This window comes from Euleptes europaea, chromosome 11 (assembly GCF_029931775.1).
Source record: "Euleptes europaea isolate rEulEur1 chromosome 11, rEulEur1.hap1, whole genome shotgun sequence".
Lineage (NCBI taxonomy): Eukaryota > Metazoa > Chordata > Lepidosauria > Squamata > Sphaerodactylidae > Euleptes > Euleptes europaea.
This window is the reverse complement of record NC_079322.1, coordinates 17,454,829-17,473,392: the sequence shown is the minus strand read 5'-3', so window position 1 is coordinate 17,473,392 and position 18,564 is coordinate 17,454,829. Positions and strand designations below refer to the sequence as shown.

At 44.7% G+C, this 18,564-nt stretch overlaps 1 protein-coding gene across 1 annotated transcript in view; it reads right to left on the bottom strand.

The window, feature by feature from the left end:
- Positions 1-18,564, bottom strand: part of TPK1 (thiamin pyrophosphokinase 1) — a 361,399-nt gene that overhangs the window by 120,546 nt on the left and 222,289 nt on the right. Inside the window, exons 6-7 of the mRNA XM_056857037.1 lie at positions 17,488-17,583; positions 5,675-5,821 (exon numbers count right to left, since the gene is read on the bottom strand). Coding sequence (XP_056713015.1) covers positions 5,675-5,821; positions 17,488-17,583 — 243 coding nt within the window. The remainder of the gene's footprint in view (positions 1-5,674; positions 5,822-17,487; positions 17,584-18,564) is intronic.

Below are 18,564 nucleotides of genomic sequence, written 5' to 3'. Positions count from 1 at the left end.
TAACATAAAGCCTCTTGCCCATAAAAAGCAATTATACCTTATTAATTATACATTTTCACCACTCCAAATATTACCATAGTTATTATTTAGTGAAGCCTTTGTGACATAATCTACTTAAAAAAATTAGCCTAGGTGCTGAGCACATTAAGAATTCCTTCAAAGGGAATGTTGGGGGTGTAAAAAAAAAAATCAGTGCAAAGTTTCCTTTCTTGGGAATGTAGGATAGAAGGGACCCCCCCCAACTCCTCCTACTTATTAAGCAGGCATTCACCCGAATCCATTGCAAAAGGCCGATTCAAATAGGTTTGTTGGACATAAGTTTAGTCACAGCAAAAACTGTTCCAAAAACTGGAGAGTCAGCATGGTGTAGTGGTTAAAAGCGGTTGACTCTAATCTGGAGAACCGGGCTTGATCCCCATGCCTCCACATGAGCGGCGGACTCTAATCTGGTGAACCAGCTTTGTTTCCCCACTCCTGCACATGAAGCCTACTGGGTGACCTTGAGCTAGTCCCAGCTCTCTCTGAAATCTCTCAGCCCCACCTACTTCACAAGGTGTCTGTTGCGGGGAGAGGAAGGGCAGGAGATTGTAGGCTGGTTTGATTCACCTTAAAAAAAAGTTGGGGAAAGTTGGCTTATAAAAATCAACTCTTCTTCTTCCTTAAATGCACTACTTTAGGCAGAGGGTACAGGATTGAATGATGGAATGCTCTGGCTTACAGAGTAATCTTAAGAACACTTTCCTGGAAGAAAGACTCAGTGAACAGTGCTGAGTAGGATTCGGAGTAGTCCTGGATAGGATTGTACTGTTGAACAACTTCCTGCAGATTTTGTAAAAACAAACAAAACGAATGCCAAGAATAAGTTTCCAGTCAAGCCTAATGGAACGCTGGGGAGAGGGAGGTGATCACTGATGGTTGTAAATGGCATGCATAATCAGAACAAAGACCCGAAATCATCAGAGGGATGGCGAGTGAAACAGTCATACATTAAAGACCTGTGTCTTCTATAAAGTTCGTATCTCTGGTACCTGGCATTAAATTTTATGGTACACATGGCCCAGCCCAACCAAGTGACATGTCATATCCGGCCCTCGTAACAAATGAGTTTGACACTCCTGGTATAATGGAACAGAGAAGAACAATATATACTGTGCTCCTTAGATGACGGACGGGATAAAGGCACAATATATAACTTAGGTGAGCTGCTAAGTTCCGCCAACTGATTTCATTCGTTTGTGGGCCTCACTCTGCAACCATTAAGGCAAGAAGCATTCTTCCCCCACCTCAAAAAGTGAACGAATCGTAAGAACATAAGAAAAGCCATGCTGGATCAGACCAAGGTCCATCAAGTCCAGTAGTCTGTTCACACAGTGGCCAACCAGGTGCCTCTAGGAAGCCCACAAACAAGACAACTGCAGCAGCATTGTCCTGCCTGTGTTCCAAAGCACCTAATATAATGGGCATGCTCCTCTGATCCTGGAGAGAATAAGTATGCATCATGACTAGTATCCATTTTGACTAGTAGCCATGGATAGCCCCATCCTCCATGAACATGTCCACTCTCCTCTTAAAGCCTTCCATGTTGGCAGACTTCACCACATCCTGGGGCAGGGAGTTCCACAATTTAACTATGTGTTGTGTGAAGATATACTTCCTTTTATCTGTTTTGAATCTCTCACCCTCCAGCTTCAGTAGATGACCCTGCATTCTAGTATTATGAGAGAGGGAGAACAGCTTCTCCCTGTCCACTCTCTCCATACTATGCATAATTTTATAGACCTTGATCATGTCTCCCCTAACTGCCTTCTTTCCAAGCTAAACAGCCTTAAGCATTTTAACTGCTCCTCATAGAGCAGTTGCTCTAGTCTCCTGATTGTTTTGGTTACTCTTTTCTGCACCTTCTCGAGCTCTGCAATATCCTTTTTTAGGTGTGGTGACCAGAACTGTACACAGTATTCCAAGTGTAATCTCACCACAGATTTGTACAAGGGCAATATGATAGCTGCAGTTTTATTCTCTATTCCTTGTCTAATTATGACTAACATGGAATTTGGCTTTTTTCACAGCTGACGCACATTGGGTTGACATCTTCATTGAGCTATTCACTACCACCCCAAGATCCCTTTCTTGGTCTGTCACTGCCAGCACAGATCCCATCAGTGTATATGTGTCAGGCCTTCCTGGTTCAGGCTCTTGATATGGTTCGCTGGTTCAGGCTCTTGACATGACTCAGCCTGATGGCCTTGGTTCACAAGCTTCGTGTCAGACGGCCTTGGCTCTCATGCTGGTATAATCTGTGTACAGTTTCGTCCGTCATGTTTTCTGCAGCTGTGGGAATAATTGGTCTACGCTGCCTGAGAACTCTTATCTCGGATTTACCTCACCTTGTTTTGGTTTCACTGGCTGGAGTGTTCTTAAGCATATACTTTCTTCTGTATCGTTATTAACAGCCTTCTCCTGTTTGTAGACAGTCAGTTCTTTTATTTACCTTTTTGCTCCTAATAATTATTGCTTCAGGACCACTTGCCTGGATGAATTTGCTTTTAAGGGATGCTAGGGGTAAACGCCTGATCCTGTCAATATGTGAAGTTGGGAATTTTTGCCCCAATATGCATCACTTTACATTTTCTCACATTGAATCTCATTTGCCATTTTAATGCCCATTCTTCCACTTTGTAGAGATCCTTTTGGAGTTCTTCACAGTCTTATTTTGTTTTAACCACCCTAAATAATTTGGTGTAATCTGCAAACTTGGCCACCTTGCTGTTCACCCCCAACTCCAGGTCAATGATGAACAGGTTGAAAAGCACTGGTCCCACTCCCAACACAGATCCCTGAGTGACCCCACTGCTCACATCCCTCCATTGGGAGAAATGACCATTGATTTCTATTCTCTGCTTCCTATTTTTCAGTCAGCTCTCAATCCGTAAGAGGACTTGTCCTTTTATCCCATGACTATGAAGTTCACTTAGGAGTCTTTGGTGGGGGACTTAGTCAAAAGCCTTTTGGAAATCCAAACACACAATGTCCACAGGCTCATTCCTGTCCACATGCTTATTGACACTTTCAAAAAAACTCTAAAAGGTTAGTGGGACCTACCTTTACAGAAGCCATGTTGGGTTTTGCTCAGCAGGCTTTGCCCTTCTATATGCTTGACAATTCTATATTTAATAATGCTTTCCATCAATTTACCTGGAACTGGCCTGTAATTTCCTGGGTCTCCCCTGGAACCTTTTTTTATAAATGGGTGTTACATTGGCCATTCTCCATCCTCTAGGGGAGGAGAAGGATCCTGAGACCAATGAAAGAGTTCTCCATTATCACATTTACCAACTGAGGAAAGCAGAGGAGGGTAAACAAGATTCAGCTAACGAAACAGGGTCCTGGCCTTCCAAAATGAAAGAGCAATATCTAACATATAATTATTCATAATGAGGCAGAGCAGGCTGGAAAAAATTGTTTGTGGTTTCATTATTGCTTTAAATGTTCTCTTTGCACTGAGTTATTTCTAAACTCACTAAGGTGCCTCGACCCAGCTACGCGATAAAAGCAAACATTTTACATAGTGAATTGGACACTGCTCATGCACTGAATAGCTGCAAAAGATTCTAAAATAGCCTTCCCCAAAGCCATCTAAAAATTAATTTACGGGGTCAGGCAGTGTGCAAATAGTTTGCAAGTAAATAACTCCCCAATTTCAGCTTTCTGAACAGAGTCAGCGGTGGAGGGTCACACTCGCAACAGCTCCTCATTAGGGGCTATCTTAGACAACTCCTTAGGCAGGTGGATTTGCCAGTGTGCTGTAATGGTCAGAGCAGGAGAAGGTAACAACCTTCTATAATTAGAGAGCCAAACAATGTCATAATACAGAGCGAGTGATCAACAAAGAGCCAGTAGAGGAAAGTGCATTTGCATCACTGAAAATATACAACATTATTGATCATCGGCATGCTGATGAACAATCCATACATTTTCTGCAGCCCAAATATTGTTTTTTGCGAGTCCTTTATTAGGAAAGGGCAAGAACGAGATCCCATATTTCATAAATATAGACAGGAGCATCCTGAGCGATTGTATTAGTGTACTGCATACATCTATTCATGCTTTGGACTTGGATTACGGCCAAGTGTTCACTTCTGTCATTTCCCATTCTGTAAATCATTCCTGAGAAGTAGGGTTGGGCATATCGATAAACCCGAACCGAAAATAAACCCAAAATTAGCCGTTTCGGCAATATTTGGGTTTTGGTTTTACCGAATACCAAAACCTGATAATAAAGATGAAGCCGGATAGCCGATCACCGAATCAGCCAAATAGGTATTAGCCTTTTTTTTGTTTGTTTTACTTCAGCTTTCCCCAGGCTTTTTCCTATGGCAATTTTTTTCATGAGCTCTGGAGGAGGCATTTTTGGAGGTAGAGTTCCCAAAGTTTCAGGGTAGCTTCAAAGAACTCTCCTTGCATGAGCCGCAAAGATTGGTGAAGATTGGGCCAGGGGGTCTGATTTTATGGGGTCTGGGTTGCCCCTCTCCTCCATAGAGAAGTATTATAAACTTTATCATACTTCTCTATGGAGGAGCAGGGGTGACCCCTTCCGGACCCCATAAAATCGGACTCCCGTCCCAAACTTTACCAAACTTTGGGGTTCATGCAATGAGAGTCCCTTGAAGTTACGCTGTGAATTTGGTGACTCTACCACGGAAAATGCCCCCCCCAGGAGAATTGTAAAAAGACTTTTCACAGTCTGTAATGGCTGCTTCCTTCCCAAAGAGTCAAGGGAAAAGACAGTTTCCCATGAATGCTTGCATATAAAAGGTAAAGGTCCCCTGTGCAAGCACTGGGTCATTCCTGACCCATGGGGTGATGTCACATTCCGACGTTTACTAGGCAGACTTTGTTTACGGGGTGGGTTGCCAGTGCCTTCCCCAGTCATCTTTCCTTTAACCCCAGCAAGCTGGGTACTCATTTGACCGACCTCGGAAGGATGGAAGGCTGAGTCAACCTTGAGCTGGCTCCCCTGAAACCAACTTCCGTCGGGATCGAACTCAGGTCGTGAGCAGGGCTTGGACTGCAGTACTACAGCTTACCACTCTGCGCCACGGGGCTCCTTGCATATAAATTGGCATATAAAAACCAACTCTTGTTCTTCTTCTGACTACTGTACCCGCTTTCCCCAGTTGTCTCTAAGTTGGACCCAATAAATCCCCACCACCCACCCCTGTCAGTTGCTGGGGGTACCTGCCAACCCTGCCATATACAGGTATCTTGTATATGTTTGTATGTCACAGAACACATTATAAAAATCATATAACAAATGTTAGAAAATTTCGCCGATCTTAACTTGGGATGATAAAGTAAGGAATAAATAGGAAAGGTAGGTAATTTAGATTCTATCCATTCAAAGCTAAACATTTTTGAAGCCTACTGATCAGTCTACTGACCTCAGCACACGCCTAAATCTTTTGCCCTGAAATGAAAAGACCCGAACTTCAGCTGGATCATGCCCTTTGCCTGTTATTTCTAAATAAATAGCTAGACTGCATTTGAACATAACATATTGATTTTCCAGCTGTAACCATAATTCCTACTGATGTCAGTTGCATTTTTCACTGTATCACACCAACAAGATGTGGCCTTGATATAGATTTTTTTTTTAGCTGTGCTTCATTTTACTTACAGGTTGAAGTAGGTAGATCAGCGAATGTTCCTGAATAACTACGATGGGAAAGGGGGTTATCTTTGTGGCGTGGAACAGAGTCTCTACAGATGCCATGGTTTGGTCAAAGCGACCTCCAAGTCCACCCAGGGTCACAATCATGTCAATCTGCAAGAAAAATAAAACAAATATGAGGGAAAAGATGTTGGAATTCTGGAGAAAGGATTGTCGAACACAACCAGGATATGTCCATTATTCGGGGGAAGGTGTCCAATCTTTCTGCAGGGTAGAGAAAATGCCTGTTATGGTGTGGGAAGGAAACAAAGCTTCAGTGTCTGCCTTTATTGCTTCAAATTGCTGCAACTAGTACAAACAAAGCTCCCGTCCATACTTGGCAGGGTAGGTGGGCCAGCTAGCGCTGGCTATTTATCACACTTCCCAAAGATTGGAATAATACAGGCAAACAAAACCTATTTTTATAGAGCGAGCCAGAAAATCCTCCTAACGTTAGTGAGATGGTGCAAAGATTGGGGGCAATGGAAATACTGTTTATGGAAACACCTGTCAGTATCAGGCGTCTGTCCCTAGCATCCCATAAGCGAACTCATCCAGGCAGGTAGCTCTGAAGCAGTAATACTTTATTAGGAGCAAAAAGACAGGTTAAAGGACTGACTGCCTACAGGCAGGTGAGGCTAGTAATGGTGAACACAGGCAGGTTACTTGCTTAAGACACTACGGACTGAAAAGGTAAACATTGCTAGGCAACCCCGAGATAAGTGGTTCCCAGGAAGACAGACTAAACATTACCACAGCTGCAGAAAACAGGATGAGCGAAACTGTACACAGACGTTCATAGGCATGAGAACCAAGGACTTGACGTGTGGCCACAACCTGGCCTGACTCATGTCAAGAGCCTTTGCTCCAGCAAAAAAGGCAAAGGCCTGACAACACCAACCCAAAACAATTAGGGTTGCCAGGTCCTTCTTCGCCACTGGCGGGAGGTATTGGGGTGGAGCCTGAGGAACGTGGGGTTGGTGGAGGGGAGGGACTTCAATGCCATAGAGCCCAATTGCCAAAGCGGTCATTTTCTCCATGTGAGCTGATCTCCGTAGCTTGGATAACAGTTGTAGTAGCATGAGATCTCCAGCTAATACCTGGAGGTTGGCAACCCTAAAGGCAATCCTGTTCAGTGGGAAAACAGGCCTAATGTTATGGTTGGAGAAAGTTCTTGACACTTATCTGCTGAGTCATTCTCTTCCATTTTTTTTTTTGCTTATGATACTAGAACATTCCTAATGTTCAGAATCCAATTGAGGTCTCTTCAGTGAGGCTTGAGCCCAAAAAACTGTTCTTAGGATTGCCCTGCGGGTTGTGTAGCCATCCTGGAAGGGGTATGTTAGGGTTGCCAGGTCCCTCTTCGCCACTGGCGGGAGGTTTTGGGGGCGGAGCGTAAGGAGGGTGGGGTTTGGGGAGGGACGTCGACACCATAGAGTCCAATTGCCCAAGTGGCCATTTTCTCCAGGTGACCTGATCTCTGGAGATAAGTTATAATAGCAGGAGATCTCCAGCTACTACCTGGAGGTTGGCAACCCTAGGGCATGTGTGTGATATGTCTTTGTTTACAGAGGATCCATATACAGAATGTACCTCCCAATCTTCATAATACACAAGCACAAGTACCCCACCTATCATGATGAGTGTATTGCCAGCCAGCATAGAGGGCCCACCCAAGAAAACGGAGGCTAGGCCTGGAGCAAGAGGTAACCATGGGGAACAAAAAGATGATAATACAGCATAATAATTACACAGCTTTTAAAGTTCTGATTCCCACTGGGACTAATGGAAGGGACAATTAGCTTTAAACAGTTTATAAGCTTGTTAAACAACATGCTTCCGTGCTAATTGGCACTGCAGACATTTCTCATTCTTGTGTGAATAGCTTGATAATGAAGAAGGTATTAGCTGGGCAATTAGAGAAATATGTATTGATGTTGTAGGTGGAAAAGAGGTGTGTGGGGGGGGGAGCCAAAAGAACGATGCCTGTGATAAGAAGACACCGTCTATGTGTTTGTTGTATGCCAGATTGCACTTATTAAAAGGCACTAAATACATTATTTTAAATCACACAATGAACACTCATGGGATACTATTTGCTTTCTTCTGCTTTCATGCATCCAGGCCTATCTGCTTCATTACATGCTCTTGGGAGCAGATGAATAGTGATGGTATGACCCCTGGTTTAGCATTCTGCCATTATTAACAACAAAAATTTGACTCCTTATAAAATTGGCATGATTTGTCCTACCAAGATCACACTTGGCACGGAGAATCTCCTCACCGAGTGACTCGTGTCTTTCCAATTTCGGCAAAAGAGGATGAAAGACGGAGCAGGTACAGCAGTTTAAAAATTTTGTGCGTAGGAGTGATTTTCATTATTTCTGACTAGTCCTAAATAGCATACTTTAAAGTTCTCTTTTTCAGAGTGGAAATGCCTTCACAAACACCAGTATTTTTTTTAGGCTGTGCCTTTCCACAGTTTGGTGAGAATCTGTTACAGTGCTTTACAACTTGGGAGGTTTAGAAGTTACCATTTTGCTCAAAGGCGAGAGAAGTAGGGGCAAGTTATGCAGCGCGGGTCATTTGTAACCAGTGATATTGAAATGGGAAGGGAGCAGGCAACTGTGCTGTTGGTGCCCAGACTACCCCAGCTACCCAGTATGCCATCAAGGCATATAGGACCAAAGGGTGGCACAGAAGCAGGGTGCTGCAACACTGAGGTGAATCAATATTTCAGGGACCTGGAATCCATCTCATTTAGGGTTGGCAGCCCTGAACACAACACATAGTTAAATGGTGGAACTCCCTGCCCCCAGGATGTGGTGAGGGCTGCCAAGGCTTTAAGAGGGGAGTGGACATGTTCATGGAGGAGAGGGCTATCCACGGCTACTAGTCATGATGCATACCTATCCTCTCCAGGATTAAAGAAGCATGCCTATTATGTTAGGTGCAGGACAAGGCAGCTGCAGTTGTCTTGTTTGTGGGCTTCCTAGAGGCACCAGGTTGGCCACTGTGTGAACAGACTGCTGGACTTGATGGACCTGTCTGATCCAGCATGGCCTTTCTTATGTTCTTATTTTCTTAACTTCCAGGTGATGGCTGGAGATCTCCTGCTATTACAACTGATTTCCAGGCAACAGAGATCAGTTCCCCTGGAGAAAATGGCCACTTTGGCAATTGGATTCTATGGCATTGAAGTCCCTCCTCTCTCCAAACCCTGCCCTCCTCAGGTTCCACCCCCAAAATCTCCAGGTATTTCCCAACCTGGAGCTGGCTGTATTTTGGAGTTGGCAGGCAGGAGTGGGTACTGTGCATTCTTCCCCTGCCCAGGGCATGAAAGGTTGGCAAGACAATGGGAGTAAGCAAAGCGTCCCTCTCATATTAAATCAAGTGCTCCTGGCAGCCACCTGGAAAACATTGAGAACTTTTAATCCCATCAATAGTAATCAGGACTATCCAGCCAAAGCCTAGCTACGCTTTGCATACCTGATACCCCTCCGAAATTATCGGGTATTCAGTTTGAATCAAACATCTCCTGTTTGACTCATGCCTGTCTTGGGAAACTCTCCTGGACACTTCCCCACATTCCAATATCTATACCAAAGCAATCACCAGGCCTGAATCAAGCAATCACAAGTATTCTTTTGCTCCTTGACATTACCTCATACTTCTCATACTCTATTGTCTGGACTACCAGAGCAGCAATCAAAGTCTTTGTCTCTGGCCAAGCTATTCTTTGCCAGTTAGTTCATGCCACCCCAGGGCTCATCTTAACTATAAGTATTGGCCCCTCGCCATTCATAGTGTTTGTGTGTGTGCTTTGGATCTGACCACATACCCCCTAACTTGCACATAAGGTCCTTTCTGCTTTGTTTCTGAGAGATGCTGGTTCCTCTCTCTCTCTCCAGCGCTGCTTTCAATGGACATCTCTCTTCTGGACTGGTAAATATGGTCTTAACCCTCACTCTAGAATCCCACTTCTCCTCCCTGTTATTTTCTTAGCTATGTGTGAACTGGCCGTATGTTCTTGCTGTGTGTTTGAAACTTTTTTTTTACACTAAAACTCCATTTAATTTTAAACAAACGCTTCTTTATTAAGAGTTTTCTAAAAGAGACTGACTTATCCTCGTAAAGGCTGGCAAAGGTTCCTGGTTACCCAACCTCTCCCAAAGCTTAAGTCTCCATTGGTAATTCCCCCAACTCAAAAGCGGAGATACTCTGATCAGGGTAACAGTGCAGGACTCCCGTCTCCCTCCCGTTTCACTGAGGCCTGATGAACAAGACAAGGGAGAAGGTGGTGGGTGAGGCTAAAGCCAGCAAACACAGATATATCAGCTACAGCCAGGTCAGTGGGGGGGGGGGTCGTGGTCCTTGAATGTGAAAGAAGCCCTACGCAAAGAACCACAGTGGAGGAGGATCAGGATCATGCCTTCTGGCTATGCCTGTCAGTTTCATGTACATGTCCAGGTCTTTGACCAGCATCTACACAAGCAGGATGAATGCACCGGTTTTGGGGCAGGGCCAGTAGAGAGATCCCAACACCCTACAACATGTTCTTCCACTCACAAGGTTATCTGTATGGGATTGGAGTGCATTTTTTGTGGTGGCCAGGGGGGACTTGGCAACCCTAGATGGCACTGTTAATATTGTTTGTGAGAACAAGACCGCAGTCATGGCAGGGAGAATCATGCTTATATAACAGTCCCTCATTGGGTTTCCACTGATGAAAAAGGAAGAAGGAATCCAGTTGACTACTAGAAATGGAGGGCCTGCATGTCCAAAAGCCATATAGTACTGGGACCGTAATAAAAAGGGGAATCGGCCAAAACTGTGCATTTTTTGTGTGGGAGCGTGTCAGGGAAGAAGAAGAGTTGGGTTTTATATGCTGACTTTCTCTCCCTTTTAAGGAGAATCAAACCTGCTTACCATCTCCTTCTCTTCCCGCCACATACACCTTGTGAGGTAGGTGAGGCTGACAGAGTGTGACTAGCCCATCAAACTCAGTTCTCCAGATTAGAGTCCACCACTCCTAACCACTACACCACGCTGGCTGGGAGAGAATGAGAATTCTCCAACATGTGTTTTTCCAGGGCAAAGGTTCTGGTTTGACCAGGCAGTCTTTTAGAGTCCTGGTTTTCAAAATAAATGCCAAAGTAGACAGGGGCAGGCACATTGGTTTGCTTGCACGTCTGTCATTCTGATGGAAACTTGAGGTGGGTCTACGTTTTATAACAAAATGTGTTGCCGGGTGACCTTGGGCCAGTCACACAGTCTCAGCCCAACCAAGGTCCACAGGGTTATTGTGAGGATAAAATGGAAGAGAGGAGAATGTTGTAAGCTGCTTTGGGGTTCCATGGGGGAGATACGCTGGGTATAAATGAAGTAAATAAATAGGTGAGGGGCCCTGGACCCTCCACCACCGTCACTTCCCTTGCTCCTTCATTGCATGTAGTTTCTTCCAGCTGAGGTAACTGTGGAACCAGGTAGTCAGATGGAATGCCACAAGATAAGGTGAGGGAGTGTGGCGTAGTGGTTAAAAGTGGTAGTTAGGAACGGTGGACTTTAATCTGGAAAACCGGGTTTGATTCCTCACTCCTTCACATGAGAGGCAGACTCTAATCTGGTGAAACAGGTTGGTTTCCCCACTCCAGCTGGGTGACTTTAGGCTAGTCACAGCTCTCTTAGAGCTCTCTCAGCCCCACCTACCTCACAAGGTGTCTGTTGTGGGGAGGGGCAGGAAGGTGATTGTAAGCTGGTCTGATTCTTCCTTAAGTGGTAGAGAAAGTCAGCATATAAAAACCAACTATTCTTTAAGGCGTCTCAAAGCGGCTTACAATTTCCTTACCTTCCCCTCTCCACAACAGACACCTTGTGAGGTAGGTGCGGCTGAGAGAGTTCGGAGAGAACTGTGACTAGCCCAAGGTCACCCAGCAGGCTTCATGTGTAGGAGTGGGGAAACCAATCCGGTTCACCAGATTAGAGTCCGCCGCTCATGTGGAGGAGTGGGGAATCAAACCCGGTTCTCCAGATTAGAGTCTTAACCACTGCACTACTATACCACGCTCTTAACTACTATACCACGCTGGCTCTTTCCATTCAAATTAATAGTAACTTAGTTTAAGATTCATTCCCTTTCTTTTTGCTTTCTTGACCATTTTGATTGGTGCCTTTCTTTCTTTCTTTCTTTCTTTCTTTCTTTCTTTCTTTCTTTCTTTCTTTCTTTCTTTCTTTCTTTCTTTCTTTCTTTCTTTCCCAGGTATTCTACGGCTGTGTTGGCGAACCTATGGCACGTGTGCCGGACTTGGCACACCGAGCCCTCTCTGTGGGCACGTGCGGGTAAGTTGAGCAGCCAGCGTCTACTTTCCCTGGACTCCCCGCCGCCCAGCTGGGAGTAACCCACCGCCCCCCCTTCCCTGGAGTCCCCGCCGCCCAGCTGGGAGGAAACTTCAGTATTAGGTTAAATTGCCGTGTTGGCACTTTGTGATAAATAAGTGGGTTTTGGGTTGCAGTTTGGGCACTCAGTCTCTAAAAGGTTCGTCATCACTGTTCTACGGTGTCTAGGTTGACCGATGTAACCCTTTCCCCTCCAACATTTTGTGAAAGATGCTCTGTGTATGTGACTCGGGGTAGCACACAATCATGCCTGTGAAAAAAACCAGATAACAAAACAGTCAAGGACGAGCCCATCCCTTCTCCCTTCCACAAGGCCTCCTAGTTTAATCAATGCAGCTGAAAAGTATCGATTCCTTTAGCTTTCCGCATTTTTGAAACAAGGTAGCATTATTGTTGGCGATGCTGGCCGTCCAATGCAAAGAGCTGCATCAAAGCCCCCAGCCTTCGGCTTCCTAACCAATCCGTATGCAGAATCACAAGTCGCGCGCGCGACCGGTTCACAGCTACGCCCCCCTGACTCTCTACGGGGATGAAAGCTTCCGAGGATAGGCGTTACGTTGTCGCCATCTCCAAGATGACAGCTTTCAATCAATTTGTCACATCACTGATTCCATTAATCTTTACATGATATTGTTCCAGGTCACTTGCCGGCTCCTTCACAGAGGATTTCTCTCTCCTCTTCATGTCCCTTTACTTACATTTTTATTATTATGGTATTTTTTTAAAACCTAAACCATTTTATTTTTTATTGTTATGTTGGGGGAGGATTTAATTTGTTAGGAAAGCAACGGCGAGATACAGTAGCAGGCTGGGATGTTCTTTGTGCGCCTGACAAGGTGATGCAATGAAACTGGAGAGAGAAAGATGATTTTGTGGCCAGTCTCTGGGGCTAGGCATTAAAGGGACAACTCCTTCTTGGAGTTAGTGGGTTTTGAGGGTGTGCCGCTTAACTCTCTTGCCTTGACTCCTATTGCTACAAATATACGTGTTTACATAGCTCGAAACCAGTTTTTCTCATTATCTTTTAGGGCACATGCTGTGGAGTAAGAGAGATAAGTGAAGTATGAAATTAAAGCACAGAACATGTAGATTTGTGGATAAATAGAATTCTTCAGCAAATATATCCCAAAGAACAACCGGGGGGTGGGAGGTGGAGACTATGCAAAATACATGTAATTTTCAAAACATCCATAGTACATGGGTAAGACAACTCTGGTTTCACTTGACTAAAATGAGTCATCACTAACTATTGGCTTAGGGATAAATGAGACATGTCATCAGATTTTCCATGTGTTTCCCCCCCTGCTAAACAGGGGTCCCTGCTTTAGATCAGGGCAACAGTATTTATGGGAGGGGGAGATATTCAACACTGGTGTAGTGGAGTAGTGGTTAAGAGCATGGTGGACTCTAATCTGGTGGACTGGGTTGGTTTCCCCACTCCTCCACATGAAACCAGCTGTGTGACCTTGGGCTAGTCACCGTTCTCTTAGAGCTCTCTCAGCCTCACCTACCCCTCAAGGTGTCTGTTGTGGGGAAAGGAAGGGAAAAAGATTGTAAGACGGTTTGATTCTCATTAAAAAGGTAGAGAAAATCTGCATTAAAAAAATGAACTCTTCTTCTTTCTCTCATGCCATTTCCCCAGAATCTATCAGTAGCCCCTTTCCCCCCTTTGGAAACACCCCAACTTCTCTGAACTTCTCTGACAGCCAGCGTGGTGTAGTGGTTAGAGTTTCAGATTAGGAACTGGGAGAACCAGGTTTGAATCCCCACCCTGCCATGGAAGCTTGCTTGGGCAAGCCACCTCCTCTCAGGGTTATTGTGAGGATGTTGTAAACCACTTCCGGTATACATTGGGGAGAAAAATGGGATATCAATGAAGTAAATAAATAAATGAACATTGAAAAACTCTCTGCATATGAAGCCTAGGGATGAAGCTGTGGGACTTTTGTGAGAAGGAGCGCAGCAGAGAAGGCAACAGACAGTGCTATGGCAGAGCAAGCCAGGTATGAATATGGTGTGTGAAGGCCAAGTGTGAGCAGTGTGTATTTATATGAGGACTGTGAATAATATGAATGGCTGTGTTTGTGTGAGAGACTGGAGGAGTATGTGACAGTGAAGCAAAATGCCCACAGAGAAGCCATTACATACACAAAATTACACACAAAACCTCCCCACACCCACAAACGTGTGCACATTTCTGCTACTTCAGAAAATATTCCTGAACATGACTGCAAGGAAAGCCTCCATAATTCACTCGGGAAGGTCTTTGCCAACAAGAAGGATTGCCAGCTCCAGGTTGGGAAATACCTGGAGATTTGGGGGGGTGGAGCCTGAGGAGGGCAGGGTTTGGAGAGGGGAGGGTCTTCAATGTCATAGAGTCCAATTGCCAAAGTGGTCATTTTCTCCTGGGGAACTGATCTCTGTCGCATGGAGATCAGTTGTAATAGCAGGAGATCTCCAGCTACCACCTGGAGGTTGGCAACCTTACCAACAAGGAGGAATGTGACCAACTGAATTGAGGACTCTGGTGTGGCGACATAAAACGAGACAGGAATATCCTTTTGCTCCTGCTTCATTTTAAACATGCTGCTTGTTTGATTTCACAGACTGCCCTGTAGTTCAGAGATGTTATTTGTCCTCAGCCTTGCTACACGAAAATCTACTTTTAGCACTAATTTGTAATACATCTGAATCTTCTCAGTAATGTCACTAGGCGTGTGAAGTCTTACCAAAGATTATTCCAGAGCTCCAAATTAAGACTAATTTGTGGGTTTCTCCCCCCGAGCAGCAACACACCTCAAATTCCCCATCAACATTTACACCCACCGAGCTCCTGCGGATTATGAAACAAGGCTGAGAACAAATAACAAAATAAAAACGTACAACCACTGACTGCTCCTGGGAGGAAATGAACGGAGGCAATTAAAACGTTGCTTCTTCACCCTTCAGAAGAGCTGAATCCTCTTGTCTGACAGTTGGGTGCTATACAGGGTTTGGCAACCAGCAGGAAGCTCACCCACTCTGGTGGGGCACACTGTAGACATCCCCGGCACCGTGATGACATCACTTCTGGGGCAACCCGAAGGGATGAGTTCTGGCTGAATGCTAGAGTCTCCCTGGTGACGCAATGATATCACTTCCAGTCGGAAGTGACATTATTGAGGTCCTGTCAGCACTGATGGCCAAAGCCTCCGCTCCCATTTCCCCCCCACTGCCCAGTTGAGCGGCAAAAGGAAGGGGCAGCAGGGAGGGGAGGTACTTAGGGTTGCACTGTATATATCGCTGTTTATATTCATGTAGTGGTCGCTGAGGAAGGCTCTTGTTCAGCCAAAACAGAAAGACAACCGGACTTCTGTTTGAATGGAGAACTGACCATCTTTACCTCTTGAACTACAAGATACCTTATACAGCTGAATAAGACTGTGAAGCTAGAATGCTTATTTAAAAGAAAGGACAATGTACCTATGCTTTTATGTTTTTTTGGGATTTATGGTTATGATTGTTAACCAAGCTCAATGTATATAGTGTATATGAAACTTTAATAACACTATTGAAAGGAGACTTTAATTTTTGGCAATTGTTGCTGTTTTGGTTTGCTAACCACCTGGAGGTTGGCAACCCTAGTGGTACTGCAATAATGTGCTGCTATAATGTGCCGTAAAATGGATCCAGAGTGAATAAAGCTAGGAACAAGGGAAAAGAGGGAAAACAATCTAGCTTAGGCCCACGCTACATGTAGCCATGGCAACCTCCCCCCCTGTTTATTATTATTAAATTTTATTAAATTTTACAACATATTTACAAAACAACTTTCAATGTTTAGCGTTTTACAGAAAAGAACCCTGTTCCAGTATGGAAAGTTATGCATCTAAAATAAAATGCAAGAGAGAGAAATGTTACACTTCAATAAAGCTTCATTTACTCAACTACCATATGTCTGACAAATAGTATCCAGCCCACCAGCTTCAGGTAGCTTTCCATCCTTCCGAGGTCAGTCAAATGTGTACTCAGCTTGCGGGGGGTAAAGTGTAGATGACTTGGGAAGGCACTGGCAAACCACCCCATAAACCACCCCGTCTGCCTAGGAAACATCGAGATGTGATGTCACCCCATGGGTCAGGAATGACCCGGTGCTTGCACAGGGAACCTTTGCCTTTAACTTCGCGATAATCAAGATGTTATTATAAGTAGTTGTAATATGGCACTTTTTAGAAGGTCTGATATACTGTGTGTATGGATGTATCATTTGTCATATTTTTTTGTATTTTTTGTTACATAAATTAAAAAAGAAAATAAAAAAGAAAATAGGGTTGCCAGTTCTGAGTTTGGAAATTCCTGAAGATTTGTAGGTGGAGCCTAGGGTAGGCGGAGATTGGGAGGGGGAGGAAGATCATGCCTATTCAGTGAAGCTGCCAACCCTATTGACAGCTTCACTGGATAGGCAACCCTATTTGAAAGCAAAGGCATCCAGACTAACTGAAGTCTGATGCTCCGCTCCAATGGACTCTAGCTACCCTCAGAGATTCATTGACACAAACCAATAAGAGCCGTCTTCTCAGGCAGAATGCTCGGCTCTCTGTCTCAAGTCACATAACTTAACTTTAATAAAGGTAATGGTAAAGGTAGTCCCCTGTGCAAGCACCGGGTCATTACTGACCCATGGAGCAACATCACATCATGACGTTTACTAGGCAGACTATGTTTATGGGAAGGTTTGCCATTGCCTACCCCAGTCGTCTACACTTTACAACCAGCAAGCTGGGCATTGTGACAAATGATACATCCATACACACAGAAACACAATTTCTGAATTATTAAAACAAATGGTCGCCATAAATATAGTGCTTCGTGCAGCAAGAGATGCTGAGACTTAGGAGAACCTAGTTGGCTATCCACCCCCTATAACTTCAGTTGTAAAGGTAAGGGGGGGGGGAGTACAGAGGCCAGCATTGATATCACCTGTGGCTGTCCTCAGTTATAGGTAGGGTTGCTAACCTCCAGGTAGTGGCTAGAGATCTCACGCTATTACAACTGATCTCCAGTCAATAGAGATCAGTTCCCCTGGAGAAAATGGCCGCTTTGGAAATTGGGCTTTATGTCATTGAAGTTCCTCCCCTCTCCAAACTCTGCCCTCCTCAGGCTCTGCCCCCAAAATCTCCAGGTATTTCCCAACCCTAGTTATAGGCCTGCTGGAATAGCTCTGCCTTACAGGCCCTGCGGAACTCTTTGAGGTCCCACAGGGCCCTGATGTTACTGGGAAGAGCATTCCACCAGGAATGAGCCAGGGCCGAAAAGGTCCTCTAGTCGAGGACAGCCCCACACTCTTAGGGCTGGGGACCAGCCCAGCCATTGCCATTAAATTCAAGATTTGCTAAAGTTATTACCTGCAGCCCTTTCTCTTCTATCTTCTGCTGGAGTATCTGAAGGCACTTGGTGAAGTCAGTTAAGTCTTGATCTGGCGTCTCTATGAACTCACAGCCCTACAGAAGTAAAGCACAATAACAGAAGGGTAAGAGGGGTTGTTGTTTTTTGCAAGCTCAGAGACAACCATTATTGGTTTTCTTCCTTTTAGTTTCTGTGAACAATTGTATATTGGTATAAACATGGTGAATTTTAACAGGCACATCTGGATTCAGCTCCATTTATAGGCAAACGTTAAAATAAAAGGGTTACGGTGCATATTTTATTTATTCATTTGCTACATTTACAGCATAGTGCAGCCCTTACTACTACATTCAAGGTCGCTTTACAATTAAAAATAATTGCCTTCGATATAGTCAGCACGACACAAAAGGATAAAGGGACAAGAAGTGGTAGACGAGAGAGAGCAAACTTGGACAGCGACTCTTACAGAATTATACACAGGTTACCTAATGACCATGTGGAATCACTACTCCAGATTTTATGTGACACGCAGAGCATTCCTAAAGAGAGTTACATCCCTCTAAATCCATTGACATCAACAGGTTTAGACGGTTGTAGCTCTGTTTAGGATAACAATATTTACAGGGTGTAATTCTGTTTAGGCCTGTAACAGGGTTCCACTATATGGTGCCCATGGGTGCCATGGTGCCTGCAAGTACTTTCTTTGGTGCCCGCCTAGCTTTTCAGGGTAATGGGAGGGCCATTGTAAGGCAGGGCTTGTTACTGGCTACTCTTATTCAAATGAAACGGTTTTCCACTGGAGGATCAGGTAGACAGGTAAGCACCTTGCACTATCTTGAGTCGGTGTGTGATTCCGTTACCCCTTCAGGCTTTCCTTCTTCCCAGAAGAGAAAGGTAGTATTCCTTTCAACTCCACCTCCTCTGGCAGCCATTTTGGGTTCAGCTCCACCTCCCATGACAGCCATTTTGGGGTGGCAAATATGTCCGTAGGCAAAAAAAGATTGCTGGAAGTGCAAAGAGGTAGATGGAACTTTTTTCCACACCTGGTGGTCCCATAAAAAATTAAAGAATTTCTG